Below are 24472 nucleotides of genomic sequence, written 5' to 3' on the forward strand. Positions count from 1 at the left end.
TTGATGCCAATCTTATCACACAAGAACACCTCAAACTAGGCTACATGAAACAGCATCTTTCATATATGAGATTTATACATCATTAACATGTAACCCTAAACTTGATATACAGCTTGAGTTTTAAGCTAATACAAATAAAATATCTTAATTAAGCCAAGGGTGTGTATCCGTATCGACATCATTCATAAGCCATCTCTATTGTTCCTTGATGAATTGACATCAGGTATTAACTCGACAAGCGCTTACAGTGTGGTGGAGAAGGTGGAGGACATAGCTCACAGTGGTAGCATGGTCCTCAGAGTTGCTTAAAAACAACTAGGGTTAGAGATAAGTCGCTCGCTAAATTTAATTATATAGATAGTATGATAAAATTTTAAACTATATATTTTAAATGATATATTATATTCTCCTCCAACGATTCCCCCCCGACTTTCATACAAGAAAGTTTCATCTTCATCATAGAAAGTAGAAACCTCCCACAATGCTTACCGTGCATCGGCCTATGTCATCTCCTCCCTCGAGTCTATCTCCCGTTTTGCACCATCCAAGGCTTCACATTCGCCGCAATCACCAAGTACTGGTTTCACCTCAATAGAAGCCTCTTCAACTTTTGAATGATCCTTTACTCATCACTAATAACAACCAATGCTTAGGTGATGCTCGTGAGAGCACTCGTCCCAAGTTACATCACCAGCTATGCCATCGTGATCGCCACCACGTCTCTCTTCTTCCTCACATGTGGGTTCTTCCTCAAAGGGAACAAGATTCCCATTTATTGGAGGTGTCTCCACTACGTCTCGGCCATCAGATAACGTTTCGAGGCCTTGCAGGGTGAAAGAGTTCAATGACGAGGAAATCTGCTATACAGGAACCCAGCCGATCTTTCACCGGGTCCTTTAGGCGAGTTAAAGCTCAGTGATTTGCATATCAAACACAATGATACCCTAAAATGCACAATGATGGGAGAAGATGTTATATCATCAATGGGAATTATCTTGGAGAATCATTGGTATGATATTCTTATCATGCTTGCATGGTATTTTTGTAAGTGGTGCACAGATTTTACTCTAAGGACAGAAAATAAATAAAAATGTCTATATCTCTGGTTTTTTTTTTCTATTTTCTTGATCTCCCATCTCCATGTTTATCACTTAAAGTTTGAGTTCATTGCTAATAGATGAATAAATCATTGAAATATTATTAACTAAAGATTTGAAATTTAATTATTTATCCCTCAGGTAGCTAGAATTAAACCTCTGTGAGAATTGTGCGGGTGATGAGGGGAAACCTTTGTTGCTGGAGAAACAAATACAAATGGTTTAATCATGTCGAAGATATTCAAAGAGTTGGAAGACGACAAAATTTCAACAGAAAAGAGCGAATATGAGGGAAAGGAATCGCACATCCCTCACTTCAACGGACCAAGTTTAATATTGAAATGTTTTTTTAATTAAAGCTAAAAGTCAGACTCTCATTTTTGTTTCCTTCCCCGCCATTTAATATAATATATTCCTCTTTTGTTCCTTTGCTTTCCCTCTCCTCCATACTTGTCTGCTCCACGAAGCTAAGCATTGGCTTTTTAATTTGGTTCGTTTCAACTCTTTTTTTTGACTTTTGGAGATTATGGAGAGAGATTTTATGGGTTTGGGCTCAAAAAATGCTCCGATTACAATCAAGGAAGAGCCCTCTGATGCGCCTAACGATTCAGGTACGGTTCTTCTTCTTTTTTAATTCATAACTTGATTAGTTTTTCTTTTTGATTTCAAAACTTATAGACTCCGCAACCCTAGTTGGTGTCTATTGAAATCTTATAAACTTCTCGTGCCTGAATTTTTTTTCTCTCTCGTTTTCTTGGTAACCAAACAAGCGAAACCTGGGAAAGTTTTACTCCAATAAGAAATACCACGAGCAAAACGTCATTTTCATTTAAATAAGTCTACAATACCTGGAAGCACAAGGTACAATTACTTTACAGCAATCCTAGGATACTTTTAATAAAGTTGACGATGTCGGCGTGTGTAAGTTGCTACCCCGTTAGATTCGATTAGGTGATATCTAAGAGCAGCCTTAAATATTAAGAAAATATAATAATGCTAATTAGTCAATAATTTATTTTAAAATTTTTATAAAATATTTGGAACAGATCATTTGAGATAAAATATTAAATAAATGTGGGTTGGGAAAAGGACAATTTGATGATAAACTAGAAATGTATGGTAGCAGGATAACATGGTTGCGTGTTAATAAAACTAACATGGATGGTACTCATATGATTTAATAATCTTCTTGTCAAGGACTTCAATTATTATTTGTTATATATATAAGTCTTTATTCAATCGTCTTGTATGGATCTATGTTCAGATTATTATTTTGGCTCAGCTAAGGACATAATTTAGGTTGTGCTCTACTAATTATTTTTTCTAGTTATGTATAGATTCAGTTTTCATCCAATTATATTATGTAATGTTGATTTTTATTATATTTATACTTATAATTTTTAAATTATAATTATAATTAGACTTATATTTTGTTAAAGAAAACATGAATAAATATTCATATAATTTAATAATGTTTTTATCAAGGACTTAAATTATTAGGCTAATGTGGCATTTTGGAAAGTAGAGCCTATCTGTAATGACGTGTGATTTGAATTTTTTTTATGGGAATACTCATTAAATAAAATATTTATTTACAATGTGATTGGAATAATGTATTTATTCCAATGCCATAGGTGATCTGACCAATGGTTTTTTTTTCTATTTATGTAGCTATTACTAAAAGGAAACAACATGAATTGGATTGTTCATGACATGATGTATGGTGGTTGTGGCTTCATATATCTATCTCATATTTTTTAAAATGATTTAGTGATAATATATGAATTTAAGTCGTGTTAGTATATCAATACAAATTAACCCATTTTTTAATTTAGTTTTGTGCTTCCTTTCCACTTCTAATAATTGTAAGAAGCAAACAGTTTTGACCTTATTATATAAATTTAGCAATCAAGAACATGAACATTGTATTCGATCTTCTTCAACCGAAACATTAGCTTGGAGGTAGCACAGAAAATCATATCCCATTCCTTTTGCTTCTGCAGTATTGTTCTTCAAGGGCTCAGGGATGCAGTTGTCTTTCTCAAACAAGGCACCTTCAGTTCCTCACCTGCTATCTTTCAAAGCTTCTCAAGAAGATAGGCCGAGGAAGGCTGCTCATGACCCTCCACCGGCATCCGGATTCATTGCTATACCGACTGCCAATTCATATGGCTCCACTCAGGTTGGTTCAATATGCAGGGACTTTTGGACCTGGTTGTCTTATGATTTCATTGCAGGTTTACTGATTTTCTTTTATCTCTTCTTTTCCTCCTATTACTGACAGAAACTAGGGGGAAATCACTACAGTGAGGCACACCAATCCCACCATTCCCGTGACTCGAGGGTATTTCCTGTCTCCGGCCAGCCAAATCAAACTATTACAGTTTCCATGAGCACTCCTCTTCTCCAGCCCCGCCTTGGTTCCACTGCACAGAATATAGTGGGTCATACCGTAAACCCGCAACCTTTTACCGGAGTTCCAATCATGGCTCCCCTTGTATCTGTTGTACCTCCTTCAAGTTCTATCATTGGCACTACTGATCTTAGGTATCTAAACTTGTATCCCGTGTGGTTTTATTGAATCTCAAATAAGTATTAGCCTAAACTGCTGGTTGAATTCCTTTTGAAGGTGTGCTGGCAGTGCCAAATCTTCCGGTGCACCATCGCAGTTGACTATTTTTTATGCTGGATCTGTGTTCGTGTACGATGATGTGTCTCCCGAGAAGGTACACCATATTAATTCAGCATGTTCTGCTTGACACCATTAACTTAGTTCTTTGCTTCCATATCCAGGCCCAAGCTATTATGTTATTGGCTGGAAATGGTTCTGCAACTCAGAGTAAAACAGCTCCCATGACTCAAACACAGACGCATGATTCAAGACCTACTGCCGATGCTTTTTTCAGAAACAGTTTCTGCACCATGTCCTCTTTCTCGGGACCTCCAAGTCATGTTTCTGTAACCTCCCATGTCAGTTTACAGGCCGGTGGACAATGTAGGAGCATCAATGAACTAACAGCTGCCCCAAGAATCGGTGCTTTAGCATCTACTAGTAACCCACCGGAGCCTCCGAAATCGGTGAATTCAGTAGGATCTGCTGCGACAATTCGAATTCCCACGGGTATTAAACTCTTGTTTTTTTTTTTGGAAAGGATTCTCCCGTAGCTATTGTATTCTTTCTCTAAACTCTTAGTTGTTTGATTTCATGGACTGTGTACTTTGCTTTCATTTTCCGTGAATCTCACCATTGTTTTTTCATTTATTTTTGTAGTAGCTGTGCCGCAAGCTCGTAAAGCATCCTTGGCCCGGTTTTTAGAGAAGCGCAAAGAAAGGTATTTGCTTGCTTTTATTAATTTGTTGGCAATTATTTAAATGTCTATTGAAATGCTGATCATTGTTGATTATGGTAAATAAAATTAGATTCCACCTAAAAATCGATTTTTTTTAAATAATTTGAGTTATTCAAATCAATTTTATTTATTTTTGAAATTCAGGTTTGAATTTATGAAGTTTAAATAATAAAAAAAGTTAAATATTAAAAATCATTTTCATTTTTAACTCAATAATTTGATTATTTTGTGATTTGATCTCTTATTTTCTTATTTACTTAATTCTTTTATCATTTTAAATTTATTTTTTTATTAAATTTACACCACATAACCCATGTATAAAAGTATATGATAATATATATAGATATAGTATATGATTGAAGAGAACAGTTATAGTTGGAACTTATCAGTATCATAATATTATAAATAATTATAATTAAATTTAAACATAAACTTGAAAAAAAAATGTATTCAATTTTACTAGAATTTCATAAACTTGGCTAACTTAAACTTTATACATTTAACTACATTGGATACACGCCCTTATTTATATCCATCTTAAATGTTATATAATGTTATATATATGTGTGTGGTTAAAAAGTGGGAAATTAACAATGTTTGTGGTGCACTACATATACAAGTTTGCTAGGCTTTACATATTTATGGTTGTACATCCAGGGTATTGAACATGTCGCCATACGGAATCTGCTGATTCGGGCCCTGTAACTTGTGATGGCTTAAGTTCTGCTGGATCTGTCCTCCACTAGCCCTCAGTTAGGGGTCGCTAAGGCTTCTTGTTTTTGCTATAAATCATGTCAGGCTTTGGGTCGAGTTAGATAGAATATATGTATTCGTATATACATATGTTTTGTTTTCGGTTATCTTTTTTAGTTCCAGCAAATGTTTTCTTGAGATAAATTATGAAACTCGTTACATATTCTAAGTTGATTTGTAAAAAGACACATCATGAACTCTGAAATCATAATTTTTGTATTAATAATACGTTGTCGGATTTGACATTTCATTTTTTTTGTGCTACTTCGTTGCAGAAAATATCATAATTTATCGAATTCAATTAGATTAACGAACGAATTTAATGACCTCTTAACTCGAGAAACAAAAAATAATCGAACTGTTGGTTGAGCATTTGAAGAACAGTTCTTTACCATTCCCAATCTAATAAACATAAATTTCAATAATCACGAAGCTTTTGTTAACGTTATAGTTCAAAATATTTATCTAATAAATCGGTTAATGTGCTTTGATTTTAAATAAAAAAATGCGCCATCAAAACGTAATTTCTTTGAAGTAAAACAACATAATCTATAGCAAACTACCAAACATGGAAGTATTTCAATGCTGTTGTCTAAAAAATTTAGCCAAAAAAAAAAACAGTACTCAATTTGCCAAGTACAACTGCAGCCGGTCTAACTGTTTGTTCAATAAGCAAAAAATTGGTAGTCATTAAAATTGTTGAACAGTACAAAATGGTCATAATATTTATTTAACTTATTATTATTATTATAATGTCGCAATGACTCTCGTTCGATAAATTTAACGACAAATTTATAACTTTTAAAAGTTCAGTGACGAAAAAGTTCATTCGAACATAGTTCAGTGACCCTTTGGTGTACTTTAAACATAAAACTCTAAAGCAAATAAAAAAAGGCTGTTACGAGGGAATAATAATAAAACTGGAATCTTCAGTAGTAAAAACATGCAAAAGATAAAATGCAAACTTACTTCGGCTGACACGAACCATGTCCTATAAAAAGTTCTCAATGTCAAGTTCCAAGAAGAAGCAGGGATCTGGAATATCGAAATTATTCAACACCTGCACACCACATGACCGAATAGCATATATATTATGTATATGATACGTATATCTTACCATGGAATTTCAATCTCAAGTCATGTATATTTTGTTACTGATGTAGCTTTGAGTATTCGTTTTAATATGTAAGAATACAGAAGAGGAGACCAACACGGAGCAAAAATCATCTCTATGTACAAATATGGAATTGACAAAAGGTTGGAAAAAGAATCAAGGGAACACACAACCTCAAACCACAACGGTTCTTATATTGAGAACAATACCTCAGGGTACACGATACCAAAAATGCCGATGCGCCTTCCTTTGTAAATGATTTTGGCTTGCCTACCCGATAGAAATTCGGGTTCCTACAGTAAACATAAATGCATTAAGTACAGCTTGACTAGAAGTATGGTTGGAGAACATGTCTTTTCCTTCGTGTCCTTTCCCTCCCTCTCGTGCACAGAAGAGGATAGAGAAAAAAGAACTAGACACTTGCATCAGAAAGCTCTATATAGTATCCTGATTTATCACCGACCGGAACAAAAGGAGTCCCCATAACTTCCATGATTCTGTCCACCAGGCTATGAATCAGCTGTAGACAAGAAGTCCTTATTTCATTAAGTTCAGTCAACGCATAAGGAACACACAATTGAACAACACTCATAGTTTGCAGAACACCATATATTCCCTTTCTGGACTATCCATACCATTAGTACATTCCCCGTAAATAACAAAGCAAAAATTGTGAAATCTTCAACGATGTACTACATCATGTAATAAAACAAAACTTCAAAAACAATGCACAATTAACCATGGTTTTAGAACAGAGCAAACAAGCAGATTTTTTACAACAAACCGCCAACTTCTATGGGTTGGATGACCCATCAAGATCAAGTGAACCAGAAAGTCATTTCTGATCATTTAAAGATTTCCATAACCAACTTTATAAAGATTTTTTCAGTCCTTACAGAAACAAGAATTGGCAATTAAAGACTACAATAAATCAATGCATGGAGTCATCAAATTCAAAAACAAGCGGGCATAATAAGGAAATCTTACTTCAAAGCCTGAGTTAGCACCACAATATAACGCAGCAAGTAGGCGACGGTTTGATGCACCAACATCTTTCTTATCATCCAAAAGTACTACATCACCCACTTCATAAATCTGGACATGTGAAAGTTTCCAAAAAAATGAGCAAAATATAAAAGCAGGGGTGATCGTATAAATTAAGATGAATGAAGTCAAATTTGAGAAGCAAAACAAGTGAATAATAGTAAAATAATAGACAGGAACGTTTTTGCATTCCCATGTTCATTATTGAACACCTGTTGGGAGAGGATGAGACATGGAATGTATAAGACTGACGCTCTCAATGAAAGAATGGTTCAACTAACATAAGAATATCTACAAATATGTCCCCCTCCATATACCAACATCAGTCTTTCAAAAGAAAGAATGATGCCAACAGAACAGAAGACCAAGGGCTTTTAATCAGAACGGACCATCTTCCAATGAAAGATGTGCAACAGAAAAAACACAAATTAGAGAAGGTGCCACAATACAAAAAAGTAAATCCATAATACTAAATTCTGCAAGTGTTTCAACCTGAACAAGTCAAAACCAAAACTGTACCTTTATGGGCTTTGGATGGTCTTTGTTATGTCCAGCGGTCTTTAGCATGCCAGGCATGAGACTTGTACGAACCACCTATGCAAACAGAATAAGAAATCTTCAATTAGGAGTTTCGATAAAAGGCTTCCAGTAAAAAAAACAGAACAGCAAATTCCTATTTCTTTTTTTTCTTGTCCTTTTCCCCCTCATCCTTCAAATAAACCAAATGTTTATCACTTATCTATAGAGAGCAACAATGGGCTCCTCAATTGTCTGTTCGATTTTAGCAGTACCAGTCATTTCAAAAATAAATTTGATTGTAGCAAATAAGGCCATGCACAATATTTCAAGAAGTCTTGACAAAAAAAAAGGTTGAACAAAATCATAAAAACTAATACTAGTTCTCAAGCAGTCTAAGATTACAGCTCTGGCACAGACACGTAGGGAGGAACCCAGAAAGCTGAAATGTTGAAATAATATTATACATATATTCTAACATGAAAATACAAACCTCAAAATCAGAAGAGCGGGGATTTCCAATGACCACAGCAGTGGATTTGTCATCCTTCCGATTTAACATCTCAAAATATTATTTCTTAGAACATAAAATCCATGTCAACACCTCCATAGACCCATTTATGGATATCTAAAAAGAAACTCAATTAGGGCATAGAAAAAATTACAATAAAAAAGACTACTTCGGTGTATTCAGGCACCTCAGATCTTATAAGATCACTGAGCTGGTTCAAGCTGAGGGGCTTCAAAGATGAAAGCTTTCTCTTTGGTATTATTATAGCTAAAAGCAATTGCAACATTCGGAACAAGAATAAAGAGCCTCATTAACAGAAACCCACAAGGGAGGTGCACAACAACCTCCCCCTCAAAATGCATCCGTGAAATACTATTCCTTCGATCATTACCTCCATAACATCACATGGGTGAAGAATGTCACTTCTGGTTGGAGGTACAGACACAATGATATAGGAAGTACCTGATCCTGCTTTTTCAGCATTCAATTGCATTCGTTTTAATAGATTAGTGACCTTTTTAGTGACAACAATGGAAGAACATATTAAGAATAGCTACAACATTCTGGTTATGAAACCATATAAACTGAACAATGCTAGCAATAGAATGCCACCAATGATGCCATCAAAACAAACAAATACATGACACTGACCATTACCATATCAGACTAATGTAACCTCACTCAATGCTATTCCTCACCTTTATATAAGTGAGCAGTTCGGTGAACAAACTCAGACAACCATACCAGTTTACAACATATAGAAATATCAAAACAGACCAACATGAGTGGAACTCCATTAAACAATTATTTTAACTATATGGATAACATAAAAGATAACAAAGAAATAAGAGACATAAAGAAAATGGAAGCATTACCTCATCTACTTCCATAGGAACTCCAATGGAACCAGTAATATATGATAGTGGAACTTCCATATTATATTCTGATAAATCTGGATGAACACTTGAGTTTCCATCAAATGATATGACTTCAACCGGTTCCACCTCAAGTTTCCTTTTACAGTAGGTAGAAAAAGTGGTAACCTGTAGATAGAAAGAAATGTTCATTCTTACCACCACTTATAATGGTGAGGCCAGAAGCTAACAGCACTCAACTCCTTACCATTGTATTTAAAACAATTTTAGCCTTTGTTAGATCAGTTGCTTTGCACTCAATGAAGACATTTTTTGTCTTCAAAGTGATTGCTGAGTGTGCACCATTAATAATTGGCGGTAAAGACAAAACAGTTCTGCATAAAGACAAGAAAAACAGAAAGGTCATCAAGCTGAATTTCAGTATTTTTAAACCTAACAAGACATACTGTACAAATATACACTTGAAAAGGAGCAAATATCGGCAGAAGGTTAAGCAGCTTTAAGTTAAAAGTGAAATTGATTACAAAACACAAAGGCTAAAACTAATAATCAGGTGCACAGTACCAAGAACACCCTTACCTGTTACGGTCATAAATGACAGGGAACACACTTGAATTCTCAATAATGTGCAAGAACTTCTTCAACTTCAAATCTGACTGTTACGTGTTAGTAGAACATATTTATTATAACCCTCCATTGAAATATATGTAGTCAAATCCTATCTAAAAATTAGGAGAAACAAGTGCAGAAGGTACAGACAGAAGTACCAAGATACTGATTGCTTCATAAAACAACTTCGCAGGTAAGCACAACAAATAAGCTTTGTGAAGATTTACCTTGTAAAATTCCATAAGCTCATCAGCTCTGAAGTTCTTCACCTAAATTAAAAAGACCAATTCCAGGGAAATCAGTTTGCTCCAAGGACATAGGAAAAGGTTTCAAATGAGTAGAAGTGTGCAGATGATCAACAAAAGAGCACTAAAGTAAAGAGTAAAGACTAACTGCAATCCCTGAAAACCACAGTAGTTCAACAGAAAGGCACCCTTAAGAAGCTTTGTTCCTAAAATATCTAAGCATTATGTGGCCAAGAGTTTAAAGCAAGGCAAATATTTCCATAAACAGTTCTTAAATTCAAATAATACCTTAAAAAAAGGGGGGGCCTTAGCTGTTTTAATAATAATAGAAGCAAGATCATCTTGAGCATTCAGTAATAAATTTCCGACTGAAAACGCTAAAAGTTAACAAAAAAACAATAATAATCATTTTCTCTCTAGTATAAACTAAGTTCCTAAAAACTTGATCATATAGAAATTAAAGTGGCAAGGTAACAACAGATAATCTAGTCAATGTGTACATGGAAAATAGTATCCATCAGAAAACAATAATACCTGTTTCAATGGAACAAAATTTATCTCCGGAGGTGGCAGGGCCTACAAATATTTAAATAATTGCTTAGAAGTTAGAATGTGATAGTCAGAAGTTAGTAAGGCTGTATGATTACTAGATCTTAAATTATTAAAGCAAACTTTACATTTGCTCCATAATTCCTTATCAAAAAGTACATCTTCTGTTGATACTTTGACATAGTAAGGAAGAGAAAAACAAAAAGGAACCAAAGAAGTTTGAGCAAACTATACTGACTGTAACAATTACCCTATCAATTAACAAACTATAGAAAAAAAATTATTGCTAACATTGCCAACTTGAAGAAGTTTGAGCAACCTATTAATTGAAACTATTACCCTATCAATTAACAAGCCAGAGAACAATTATTCCCAACATTGCCAACTTGACCATAAACAACCGGGCAGATGCAAAATAAACAAACAAATAACAAATACACCTCTGTCAGCCAACAAAAATACTAAAATGAAAAGATCCCTTATCTACTGCGCAGGTTATATTTGACCAAATTAACAATAGGCACTGGATTTCAGCCTTGGGCTGAAGCTTTCCTTCACCCCCCCCCCAAGGTTTGATCTCCAACAGAGGATCTAAAGCATCTTCAACTATTTATGGCCACCATTTTTTAATCCATAAAAAATTCCAAGAGATTATTTATAAATAAGAATTAGACTATTAGGAAGCCCACCTCATATGTAAAAGGCCCTTGTAATGTATCCAAGTCATGTGTCCCGATAGCAACTAAGGTCCGCTTCCTAAACGAATAAGTAAATGTAAGCAAGACAACTTAAATAAAAAGGCAAAACCTTTATACAATAATAATTGGATACTTATTTTAGAAAGTTTCAAAGCCATCAACACTTAAGAAGTCGAAAATGGAAGAAAAAAATTCCGAACACTACATAAATTTAAGGTTACTATAAACAAGTTTGAGGGTAACATTTCAACATTAGCAGTCATTTCCTCATTTTGGCAGTTTCATTTTCCAGAATTGTAAATTCTTTCTAGATTTATCATTTTTGAATTATGGTGACAAAACACAGAAGTTGTCTTTGTCTACATCAAAAATATTACAACAGTAAAGTGTTATCAAATATACTTTACAGCAAGAATCCTACTCCCCAATTGATATCAGTTTCTGTTCTGGAACAATTCTAAATGGATGCTCATTTCAAAAGATGCATTTCAACAGCTGAGTGCAGATACCACTGGACCAAACACAAAGTCTCTCTAATTAAATTTCTATACATGAAGAAACTGATGGCTGATGCATATTGCTTTATAACAAAATGTGTGCACAGTTTCCGCCTTTTTATTACTTTTCACCCCTCCCTGTCATGCCAACAAAGGTCCAACCCAAAGTGTAATAAACCACATAACACCCCCAAGCACTGAAACAAACTATAGCCATTCAGACTTTGATTAATGCATGTAAATATTCCCCTTTTCCATAAGATATTAAAAAAAAAGCAATCAATCATATTTTTACAGCTCATGCTACTTTATTTTGCAGGTTCAAATTAAACCTGCAGATATTTTGGTGCAGCTTATCCTGGAGATCAATGAAGCTGTTATAGCTAGCTTCATCAAAAGTTATGTCCCTCAAAACCGCACAAACAACAAAGGGACGGATTAGAGATGTCTGCAAGGAAAGGGAAATGAATAAGGTATCAGTAAAACCCTAAAGAATGTCAATACCCGAAAACAATTTTTCAACCTTCAAAATTACCTCTTTTCTCACATGCATTTTAAGCATTGATTCCTTACAAATCTTTGCAACTGTGTATCTAGGTATCTTCTCATGCTCATTGAAAAGTCATACCTGTAAAGAAAACCTTCGTTAACATTTCTACTTTTTTTATTATTAAATCAACTTAAATTAGAAACCAAAAATACGAGTAAAACTATGCAGTTTCCTTCCACGTAATTCTCTCCAATTTCCAGGTCAGTCCAACTTAGTTAAACTAAAGTTGAAACTATTTTTGCAAGGGAATCTAACAATTACCTAAACGATGGTCTTAATAAAATTAAGAGTGAACACATAAGCAAAATTCGAGAAGCAACAAAATTGCTATAAGGAATAAGGCAGCTTCTAACAACAATACATTGTTCAGTTCTATCGAATTAACAAATAAAATCTTATAAAGATAAGCAATGGAATCCTGTTAGCAGGTACTTCAATCTTGTAAATGATTTCATCATCAGCACTAGGTTTTTCCTCTTCCAAATTCTTCTCTTTCGAAATTATCGCTTTCTCAGTTGTCTGGTTCACAGTAGCAAGACCCATTTTTTTCAAAAAAAAAATAGATATCCACGGTTTTCCAATGAAAAATCGTAAGAATACACTCACCACATCGTCAAGCTCGATCCCGAAACTGAAACACAGATCGTCAAACTCTTCTTGAGCTGAGCAATTTTTTTAATTCCGTTAGATGCTAAAATAAAAATCCGAAAAAAGGGGAAAATATGAGGTTAGTAATTTAGAAACTCACTATAAGACCTGCCGATAGCAGCGAAAAGACGGTCTCTACCGACGCTGACGGTGGCCATTGTGACAGCCTCCGTCTATCTCAAAGTAAAACAGTCTAAAAAAGGTTTGTGTTACAAGGCAAGGGAATATAGTTATTTAAGAAAAACTTTTGGTGTATTCATAATTTAGCCCCTTAAATATAATATTTTCTCATTTTGCATCCTAAACTGTTTTTTAACCCAATTTGTCTCTAAACTATCATTTTTATCCAATAAATTGGCAACATCAAATAATAACATATCACATTGCATATTGTTATTGGTCATCCTTTATTCAGAGAAAAATAAGACAAAAATAATTTTTTGAAGAGTAAATTAAATGAAAAACATGATGCCAATTGGAAATATATATATACTTTGAAAGTGAAATTGTGCATTAAGCCAAAAATAAATATTTAAATATGTCAAATTTCAAATATTACTCTATATTGTTTTAAAATTAAAAAATTATTTTATGACATTAAATTCATATATTAATTTCATTTAATTTTTTTTTATTATTCTATTAGCTTTTATCTAATTTTTATACAATGTAATAACTATAAAGAAAAAAAAAGTAAAAATACAGTTACGAGTAAAAAAGTGTATATCCTAAGATAGCACCATTAAGTATTACTAGATTCGATAAATGTTGTAAGTCTAACGTATATTTTCATATACCATTATTAAGTTTTTGGATAACATCAGTTAATTAGGTGTGAAAAAATTATTCATTTAGAGTTAGTTTAAATCTGTTTGTAACGTGAATTGAAGTAATATATATGCATATGCATAGTTATATAAAACTCAACGAATAAATACAATTTTTTACATTTAAAAAGAAAAAATGTTTGTAGATGAGATTTCAATCTTTCGTGTTTCTTGAAAGAATTTGTTGGCACCGTGAGAAAGAATGTAAGGAAAAGCAGGTGGAAGTATCCTATAGTGGAAGTGGCTTGCTAGGTTGAATTATATATCTCACAAATCCAAAGAAACAAACATTTGTTATGTACCCAACTCCTCTAAAGCTTCCCTCATCCACAAATGTGGGCACTCTTCTTTAGCTTTAGAGATTGTTACCTACACACATTTGTGTAGACCTTTTAGGTTAACTACATCTAGCACTAGGATACAGTCATAACTGAATTAAACCATTAAAGTTGGAAGGGTTATGACTTATAACGTAGCCCTGTCTCTGTCTAATATTCATTTTAAGAGTTTAATACCAACTTAAATTTGATATGAATTAATTTTAAATGGATGTACGTGTATCATATATCATTTTAATATAACATATTGTATTCGTACTATTCATATAATAAATAAAAAGGTGCTTAAAATTCGATGAAAATTTAAATATGTTCTATGTCAAATCAAGACTAACAATTATTGGTGATGATTAGAATGATAAAACAGAAATTAGGATGTGTTATGTACCCATTTCCTAGTCCGGTGTTTTTCTCGAACATGTGGCCTTCATGGAAAGCACTTCGCCTCTTGCTCTCGTACGACCATTTCCCTAATTTGCACTGTTAAAACAACAAAAGGGTAGTGTTAAAATAGAGGAATAACAATAATAAGAGTTGATATACATGTACTAACTTCGATGTTGCCAACAACACCGGCTTCTTCGAGCGTCTCTCGAACAGCCGCCTCTTCCATAGATTCATCATGTTCCCACCCACCTTTAGGGAATAACATACCTTTGCCACTTTGTGCACTGATCACAAGTACTTCGATCATATCTTCATTTGAATTCGCTTCATCCATTTTCTCATATCGATATGATTTAAAATAAATTTAGAACACATCAAACATGTTGCATTATAAATCTAAATTGTCCAAGATCCCTTTCATATTATCATATAATTATGGAAAAAAATAAAGAATATATTGATGTTGAGATTGTGTCCATTCTATATTCCTTCTCTTCATCACCCTTAACTAAATTTAGAATTTCCATCATTTAACAACCATCAATTTTTATAGGAGATTTCATCATTTCTATATGTATTGGATAAGATGTAAGAGACAACTTTGATGTCTCTTATGTTTTTGTGTACAAGAAACACCATTCTCCTTCGTCGACGTATGGATGGGAATCACCTTAAAACAATGTAGATTATATGTATACTAATTTCCTTTGATTGAACCTACAAATTAATTAAGTTGTCACCATGAAATAACAACAAATAAATGATGATAAAGAAAAACAAATTGTAAGAACATACAATTTATGTAAAAACTCTCAAAAAGAAAAATTCAAAAAATGAAGGAGATAAATTTATTATAATTTTAAAATTAGAAGAAGTTTATGTCGGTATCTAAGATTTAATCAAGAGTCTTAATTATTATTATTATTTATTTATAAAGATAATTATTTGATAAATATAAAATTATAAAAGAATTTTGTTCAATATATACTATACTTTCAATAAAAATCGATAAATAAGATTATATAAATATGAATTCATATAATCTTAGATTATATAAATCATAATTAAGTGTAAAAAAATATGATAAGTATAAAACAGAATAAAAATTAACATAAGAAAAGAGACTTGAGGATGATGCAACGTGGGTGACAAGAGGGTGACGAGTGGAGTGCCACGTGACAAAGGGAACACCCCCAACTTGAAAGTCTAACCGCCTAAAACCTACCATGTAATTTGAAATGCCTGCTTCATTAGAATAGTCATTTGCAACGCAGCCCTTTGAAATCTTGACTGTTGAATTCAATATCAACAGGATTCACTGAGCTCGGTTCCAACTTAGATTTTTGTTAATCTTACATGCTTCCGTAGGATTTGTCATGCCATCTAATACTAATATTTTTTTTTATTAGTTTGTATGATTATAAAGTATTATCTATTTAGAATTTTTTAATTGACGCAATTATTTGTATTTAAGACTTTTAGGGATAATAACACTCTCTTTAAACATTAAGATCACTTAATAAATGCAAGTGCACTAATATTAAATTCGATTGATTTGATAAATTTAATTTCAATTTCAATAAATTATTAATTATTCTTTTTTAATTTGACTTGAATGATTTTAAAATTCAATTATAATTTGTGAATATTAATATGTAAAGTAAGAGTTTAATATTTTAATATAGTTTGATTATTAAAAATAAATTTTGTATGCAATATAAAGTCAATTCCAGAAAGAAATCACTAATATTTTAATATAGTTTGATTATTAAAAATGATAAACGAAAACAACGGTCAAAAGATCGAAAAATGTGTCAAAAAATAGAAGAAAACATGTTATACATGTAGACTTATTGAAAATAAAAGAACAATAAAAAATAGAGAAAATAACCTCATTGACCAAAAACACCTTATAATATACGATTTTAACCATTTTTTTTTAGATTTGCCAAAATGACCAACTAAATCGCAATGCGATCGATAATTCGCAACGTGATCTCCGGTATCGCAAATCAGTTTCCAAATTCGCAACGCGAACTTCGACTATCGCAACACGAATATGTAAATCGCAATGCGATAGTCGGCTATCGCAATGCGAATATGTAAATCGCAATGCGAACTTCGACTATCGCATTGCGATTTACATATTCGCATTGCGATAGTCCAAGTTCGCATTACGATAGTCGACTATCGCATTGCGATAGTCCAAAATCGCAACGACTGGTGGTATTGCATTTGTTTCTTAAGAATTTTCTCTAAAAAATAGTATTCGCGCGGACGTGTCGAAGACACGTATGACCACGACCAGGACCACAACCACCCGAGACGGACGGCGGCGGCGGCGCGCGAGAGTCCCCCTTGTTCTCTATCACTCAACAAAGAAGTGGGAAAGTCATGCTTAAATACCATTCCCATAGTGTTTCCAATACTATGTGGGATACTATCTTTTTAGAGAAAATTCTTAAGAAACAAATGCAATATCGTCGTTGCGATTTTGGACTATCGCAACGAACTTAGAATAAATCGCAACGCGAACTTCGACTATCGCAACGAATTTGGAATAAATCGCAACGCGAACTTGGAATAAATCGCAACGAATTTGGAATAAATCGCAACGAATTTGGAATAAATCGCACGCGAACTTGGACTATCGCAATGCGGATATGTAAATCGCAATGCGATAGTCGAAGTTCGCGTTGCGAATCTAGAAACTGATTTGCGATACCGGAGATCGCGTTGCGAATTATCGATCGCATTGCGATTTAGTTGGTCATTTTGACAAATCCAAAAAAAAATTGGTTAAAATCGTATATTATAAGGCATTTTTTGTCACTGAGGTTATTTTCTCTAAAAAATATTAACTGTCAATAATTAACATTAAAATTGGTGTCGTCGCCAATTAAAAAAATACATAAAACAATATAAAGTCAATTCCAAAAAGAAAAACGTAGATTTAATTAATAGTTTAATGACAAATCGTCTGATATGGAACTTGTCTAGATTTGTTTTAAAGAATATATATCTTATTCAACTACCCTAAGCTTTAAATAGACTAATAAATTAATATATGGAATAGTTTTTTTTTTACTCAAAAAAATAACTTAGTTATAAATTTATTGAATGATCTTAATAAGAAGTGTTATTTTATTTTAAAGTGTTAAGCTCGACAGTTAAGTATGCATGATATGTTTGTAGTCGATAATTAAGAAAGATTATGAACAAAGAGGTTTTACTAAAAGCTATTCCTTTTTATAACATATAGGGATTCATTTGCTTATTTTTCAAATAGGGATTAAAATGCAATGCGGAGTATAGTGGAAATTTTTATATGAAATTATACCAAACTTTTTTTTTTCTAATTGAAAATAATAAAAAAATCATTTGAACATGGTCAATGGTATTTGTTCCTCTAAGTTTCTTCAGTCTTTGCCTGCCCTGTCTGCATAGGCCCTACTGCTCCATCTCTATCCTTTTTCCTCCACAATCTCTCCCTCTCCCTGTGTGTATATATCTCTTACGATTGATATATTTTCGGCATCAAGACGTAGAGATTTGAGTGTGGTTTTTGTTAAGAACTGAAGCAGCACAGATGGAGCTGAACAACGACGACGACAGTAATTTCAGTGGAAAAGAAGACATGAGCAGTGTTGCAATTCACAGCCAAGTTAGCAAAATAAAGCAGGAATCGGAGCAAATCATCGACTGGTCGCCTGGACAGCCTGAGATGAGACCTGTTCTTAGAGAGATTTCCCGACGACAGATTTCTCGTCGGTCTCCTTTGGGGTTAAGCGGCAGCCCGATCTCTGTCGGTCGTTAGAAGGCTACTTGTGGGATCAGTTCTTGAATAAAAGCTATAATAATAAACTGTATTCAAACAATATGGGGATGCCGACTTAATCTCCTGTTTTCGCATAAGATTTTCATAGCCTTTTTTTTAATTCATCTCTCTTTGCACATCTTTGTATATACATACGAGTATAATGGAATTTTCATAGAATTTTTTAAAACCTAGCTGACTGGTATCTCAACGTTATGGATCTTATTCAGACTATGATGCAAATACATTGGACATACATATACGTAATCGATTCTTTACAATCATATCGTATACACCATACCAACCTCCACCAGAGCTGCATGAGGGACGCTCAATACCACGTGTGACTCTACCATTTTTATGCAAATAATTATTCATTTCTTGATACTCTCTTCCACTTCATTAGGTTTGTTGATACATACATTTTGGTTTGTGCACGTAACCATTCATTTCTTAACTTTCTCCGTTATGTTTCTAAATTGAATGCCAATTGTGAATGGGAAGAAAACAGAGAAGAAGAAATAAACAAAGGAAGATGTTACGTATTTAAACATACCCTATGGGAAAAGTTGTTTACACTATGAAAGAGTAAACTTCTAAAACTTTCATTCTTTTAAGAGGAAAGTAATTTGTAAAAATTTTGAAGGAAAAATGGTGAAAGATCATTTCTATGGTTGAGCATGAAAGGTGATGTAAATAGGTTTAGTAGAGGGTATTTTTTTTAATTATGTTACAATTTCATTCCTGTATTTATATCACAAAAATTCAATTTAGAGATTAATTTTTACGTTCCTACATTTTCTCATCTCATATTTTTCTTATAACTCTTTACACAAATTCAATTTAAATAAAAAAAAAATATGTTCATAATATCTAGTATTATTTGAATGTTCATAATATGTATGTATGTATATTAGTTGGCATGTGAAAATGATTCAAATGGTTTTCCAGATATGGGACACACTGATTGAAGTAGTAAAGATGCCCATTTATGCAATCTGCCAAAACCCTGAAATAATTAGAGAGGAGCTGTAGCTACCTCATAAACACTGCTCGTCCTCTCTACTTGTCTCCATCAAAAACATTCCACATAATTAATTAATTAATTATATACACATATATATTTGCAATAGATATCGAACTGTCAAGGTTAAAAAGTGAGGGAATGCAATGAACAGTGAAGGAACAAGGTCTTTTCCGAGAGTGGGAACAAGGCCATGGTGATGAAAGAGTACAGTGATAAACAGTACGAATTTGGAATTTTCTGCTACAGAAAGTGGGAGGAGAATGAGCAGTGCAAACGTCAAATAAAGACGGGAAAACTCTAAAAAAAAAAAAGTAGTACGAGCTAAGCTTCCCATTACTCGAGAAACCCACCTTTGAGATGTTCCTTTCGTTGCTATAAAAAGACAACGAGAGATTGCAGAAAAAGGGAGAGAGAAGCACTTTCAATGAGTGTGTTTTCTGTTTATCTGACTGATGATGATACCACTTTCAGGATATGCATGCATGGGTCATTCCAAAAATGGGACTACCTTGTGATGAATTTTGTTATCAGACAGTACCAACAGTCCTATCTGAGGGGGTTCTCCCTTTTAGCTTTTAGCTTAACATATTTGCTTTACAAATATGGCAAAACTAAGGAGTTGTTTACTTGTATGTAGGTAGGAACAGGAGATGGAGGCCAACAAGAGTGAAGATCATCACCAGGAGGAAGAAGCTGGAGATAGGGACGACGTTGAGCTTCTCAAGACCATAATTTCTAGTCATCCTTTGTATGGGAGGCTCGTTGAGAATCACCTCAACTGCTTAAAGGTTCTTTCTCTCCCACTCCACCTTCAAGTATATTTTTTCTGTAGGAAACTCATGGTGTTCAGTAGTATCCAGTGTTCAAAAGATTCTAAATGGGTTTAGGGTTTACTAACATTTCTGAATTGCTTCAATGATTAGCTGAACTTTCACCACGTCCCATGATAATGATCTTCTCAAAGTACTCATTGTTAACTTTATGATAAGATTGGGATTCGGGGTTTCAAACTTTTCTCCAACATGCTTAAGTGTAACTGTAGCATGCTAGCTAGTTTATGTTATTAGGGTTAATGTTCTATTGTATTAACCTAGCTAGCTAGTCATTTTTGGTTAGATTAGAGCCAAACTCATATGTGGTATACCAACCCATTTCACCAGCTTAACATTTTATATCTGCCAGAAAGTATAACATTGAGTCTCAAACTCTTAGCCAATTACTTGTATAGGGAATTACTTCTCCTTATTACCTTCTTCGCACGGTACTCGTTGAAGCGCCGTGTAAACCATCATCCTCGTAGGCTATGCTTTAATATGCAGTGGCATAGGCGTTAAGATTCCTTTTTCCTATGTAGCAGTAGCAAGTTGAGAACTTTTTATTTATTTACATAAATTTTTACTTTGATTAGGTTGGTGGCATTGGCAACAGTGGCACAAGTAGCAAGGGAAGTCAAAGTCAGGCTGAGGTTTATAATAGTAGCAATAATATCAAGAAGAATCCATGTTCTAGCAGCATGCAGCTAAACCAGTCAGAGTTAGACCTCTTCATGGTACATTTCCTTGTTTCTTTTATTCCTTTTTCTTATTTCAAAATTCCTCCCATATATACTCATCCATTTATCATATATTCTTTGTGTCCATGATACGTAAGTTGATTTTTAGTTGGATTCTTTTTCTCTCTTTTCTGAGGTTGCTATAAATGTTAAGCTATGGAATCAAAGGTAGACGAAGCAATAAATTTGGATATTCTTAAACACATGCAGGAAGGATATTGCTCGGCACTGACCAAGCTAAAGGAAGTCATGGAAGAACCTCAGCTGGAAACAATAGCTTTCATCAATGCTATGCATTCTCAACTCAGGGACCTCGCCGGAGCTAATCCCTTCTCACCTGATGTCTTTCTGGTAAAGATGTAGCTTTTGCAATCAAGACTGAAAATGCACTAATAATAAGCATATGCCAGGCGAATAGATTTTGTAAGGTTTTGGCTTCAAATCTCAGTGTGAGGGTTTAATCCATATTCATTCCGAACTTGTGCAACAGGAAGCTGAAACGAATAATTCAAATGAGGGATCAACAGAAACGAGAGTCGTCGAATGCTGTGGATCATCAGATGCAGAAAAACCTGGTTGATTGACATTACCAATCAATCCTTCCCGCTTACAAAATCTATCTAACATCATATGTTATGCTGCATCGGAAGATACTTAAGCGTATAAATATATACATGTGTCGGTTGATACGGATTGCTACTTGGGTTGATGTCCTTGTCATTAAATTATAATTATAACATAATAAACTAATGTTATGATTTAAAATTATTATAATACCATAAACATATCTGTAAGTCTTTTTCCCGACTAAACATCTGTATATTAAATGTAATTTCTAAAAATAAATCAATCTACAGTAATTATTATAACGCCCACGACATACTGGAAATGACACGTGACAAAGGAAATGACGTCATTGATGAACAAATGAATGATGCAGCTGGTACTCTACTACTAGACGGACGGCTTGGCTTGGCTTGGCTTGCTCTGGTTCATGCATCCTTCAACCTTTTCATTCACTATTATTAATTATCAAAATATATGTGCTATGACTCATCCTTTCCCTTTCTCCTTCAGAAACTTTCAAGAACCATCCATATTTCATGCCCTATATTCGTCATACAGATTTTATCTCTTATCATTTTTACTATTTCTAAAAAAATTCATCTTAATTCCAATTCTGTTGTTAATTCTTTATCAGTTAAAAACATGGAATTCTTAAGTTGGACCATTTTTCTCTCTAGATTTTCTTAACCCTATAATTTAACTTCTTCTCAAAGCTTACATCCAATTGGTCCCTTCATCATGTCTAAGCTGTGGACATGAATTTTATAATTTAATTATGTTTTATTTTACAACTTTTAAAATTTTAATCTTAACTCTAACGCCATTTTTTTACTCTATTAAATTTTTTATTTATAATCTATGTATTATTTATTATCAAAAGTATGTGTATCATGACTATCAACTACCAGATGATCTAGTAAGATGAGATGTCATATATTTTGAATAAAGTTAAAAAATTAAAAATGAAATATATATTCTTTTTTAAATTAATCGATCTATAAATCAAATACAGTTAATTATACTAAAATATATATACGTGATCCTTGCCCTGGTCCCTTCTTGAATATGGAAACTCCCAAGAACCGATGATTATAATTTTCATGGTCGATTATTTATTTAGATTATAATTCAAATTGAGTTGGTCTCCTTTGCCGTTTCACTATCATTATATGGTATTTCTATTTATCGCGACTTGGAAAAGGAATCTCCCTCCCACCATCCTTTTGTTTTTCTTTATTTTTCAGCAGCCAACGGGTCATGCATTATGACGGGCGCTCTACTCGGCTCAACTCAATGCCTCCACCATAATAACTTCACGTTGGAAATATTTTTAGCTCTTTTGGTCTATTTCTGCTCTTAGTCCTTGTACCATTTGCACATTTCAAATTTAGGTCCTATTCTTTTGATTTAATAATTGAAGTGCAATTGATAATACTGTCAAAGGATTTCTGATCAATGTGATCTTGCCACTTTAAAGATAACTTGTAATTAACAATTATTTTATTTCACGTCCTTAGCTTTTGTTAACCTAATATGTTTTGATTTAATTAGTCGATAACAATACTTATTTGGTATATGAGTTAACATTGCATCCACACTTGGGTACTTATTGGCTATTTGACCCACCTCAACATTGTAGTTAACCAAGTTAAGGGAAGGGTAAATTGTTTGATGAAATATAAACTAATTTATTTAACAATGATTATTTTCTAAGACTCTTTAATATTCAATTATCACATGAGTGTTGACCTATTTGAAGTTGGGTCGAATCGAATTCTTAAATAAGAGTAAAACTCTTATAAATGCTTCAAACGAACATAAGTTTCTATATGAAAGTCAAAATATAAAATTAGAAATTAATTAACTTGACACGTCATCAATGTAATAAGAATTCATGTTCGAGTGACAGTTTTATGAGTAATTGATAGTATAAGTAACCCTAATATAATTTCTAAAATTTAAATAAAAGAAAAATAAAACAAAAGTGACATTTTATGTAATTTACTTTAATTTTATATGGCAATAAAATTCATAAGAAAGAGATCATATGCAAGTGTTTCAAGTTTTTACTATAAAATTTGCCCAAACTCTTCTATATTGACCAAATAAAAAGAAACTGAGGAATAAAGTCACATTAAACTCATGGAATTTCAAAACATATTTTAAAAATGTGTAACAATAATTAAAAATGGTGATCGTGACAATTTTCTTATACAGGTAAAACAGGTTAATTATTGTTTTAGTCCCTCTAATATTCATATTTGATCGGTTAGTTAATGTGGATTTTTTAAACAGAAAAAGAAACCATCAAAACCCTACAAGTGTTATCTCGTGGGTGACAAATAAAAGTACGTGCAAGTGGAAGAGAAACAGGGAGAGAAAGATACACTACAAGCTAGTGGGTAACCTTCACCTCCTAAATTAAGTATTATGTGGTAAAATCTAACAATATAAAATGTTTATAAGTATTTTAAAAATAAGATAAATTTTATAAAAAGATTGTAAATTTTTAAAATTTTCATTTTGTTTGGATTTTTACTTGTAAATAAAAAAATCTAAAAGTTATTAAAAATCATTTTTTTTGTAAAATAATACAATATTTTATAAAAAAAAAGTATTTTTTAATGGTTCTTAGTGTGACACTTTCTAATATTGCAATATACTGAAAAATTTAATAAAAAAAAGAACATGAAAAAAAATAAGTTTGGGAAATTATCTACCTTTGATTATTGATAATTTTCAATGTAATGAATCTAAAAGAAAAGAATATACAAAAGAAGGATAAAGAAAAATCCGATTCCAGATTTGGTTTTTTCTATACAAAAAGCTCAACCACCTAATCCATATCCCTTAAAAGTTTAACCGGGTATTAGGATCATGATCCGTTTGCCGTCGGGTCCT

The 24472-nt window shown here is 33.0% G+C and overlaps 2 protein-coding genes, 1 long non-coding RNA gene and 2 pseudogenes across 3 annotated transcripts; 3 read left to right on the forward strand and 2 right to left on the reverse strand.

Moving 5' to 3' along the window:
• The first annotated feature begins 1598 nt into the window (after nt 1–1598).
• LOC120121552 (protein TIFY 6B-like) lies at nt 1599–5355 on the forward strand. Its single transcript, XM_039141161.1, has 7 exons — nt 1599–1708; nt 3101–3279; nt 3382–3644; nt 3727–3823; nt 3891–4218; nt 4369–4429; nt 5105–5355. Exons 1-7 carry the CDS (start codon nt 1624–1626, stop codon nt 5136–5138), a joined length of 1047 nt encoding a protein of 348 aa, XP_038997092.1. The 5' UTR covers nt 1599–1623; the 3' UTR covers nt 5139–5355.
• A 748-nt stretch (nt 5356–6103) lies between these two features.
• LOC120180224 lies at nt 6104–13214 on the reverse strand (annotated as a pseudogene).
• LOC120215648 lies at nt 10231–10510 on the forward strand. The gene is made up of 2 exons (XR_005524985.1): nt 10231–10340; nt 10414–10510. It is a non-coding gene; the product is annotated as an uncharacterized LOC120215648 (long non-coding RNA).
• A 963-nt stretch (nt 13215–14177) lies between the features above and the next one.
• On the reverse strand, nt 14178–14951 carry LOC120181202 (annotated as a pseudogene).
• Nucleotides 14952–20102: 5151 nt separating this feature from the next.
• LOC120182186 (homeobox protein knotted-1-like 2) lies at nt 20103–21584 on the forward strand. The gene is made up of 4 exons (XM_039187468.1): nt 20103–20240; nt 20861–21001; nt 21215–21355; nt 21495–21584. The coding sequence occupies exons 1-4, from the start codon at nt 20103–20105 to the stop codon at nt 21582–21584; spliced, it is 510 nt and encodes a 169-aa protein (XP_039043399.1).
• Nucleotides 21585–24472: the final 2888 nt, after the last annotated feature.

This window comes from Hibiscus syriacus, unplaced genomic scaffold, assembly GCF_006381635.1.
Source record: "Hibiscus syriacus cultivar Baekdansim isolate YM2019G1 unplaced genomic scaffold, ASM638163v2 tig00000002_pilon, whole genome shotgun sequence".
NCBI classification, from domain to species: Eukaryota; Viridiplantae; Streptophyta; class Magnoliopsida; order Malvales; family Malvaceae; genus Hibiscus; species Hibiscus syriacus.

Bases quoted from the DNA above. Each gene is read 5' to 3' on its own strand.
- LOC120121552 (XM_039141161.1), top strand. From the start codon at position 1,624: ATGGAGAGAGATTTTATGGGTTTGGGCTCAAAAAATGCTCCGATTACA. The intron at 3,280-3,381 runs GTTGGTTCAATA...TATTACTGACAG, and splicing joins ATTCATATGGCTCCACTCAG to AAACTAGGGGGAAATCACTA. The intron at 4,430-5,104 runs GTATTTGCTTGC...TTGTACATCCAG, and splicing joins TTAGAGAAGCGCAAAGAAAG to GGTATTGAACATGTCGCCAT.
- LOC120182186 (XM_039187468.1), top strand. From the start codon at position 20,103: ATGGAGGCCAACAAGAGTGAAGATCATCACCAGGAGGAAGAAGCTGGA. The intron at 20,241-20,860 runs GTTCTTTCTCTC...TACTTTGATTAG, and splicing joins ATCACCTCAACTGCTTAAAG to GTTGGTGGCATTGGCAACAG. The intron at 21,356-21,494 runs GTAAAGATGTAG...CTTGTGCAACAG, and splicing joins TCTCACCTGATGTCTTTCTG to GAAGCTGAAACGAATAATTC.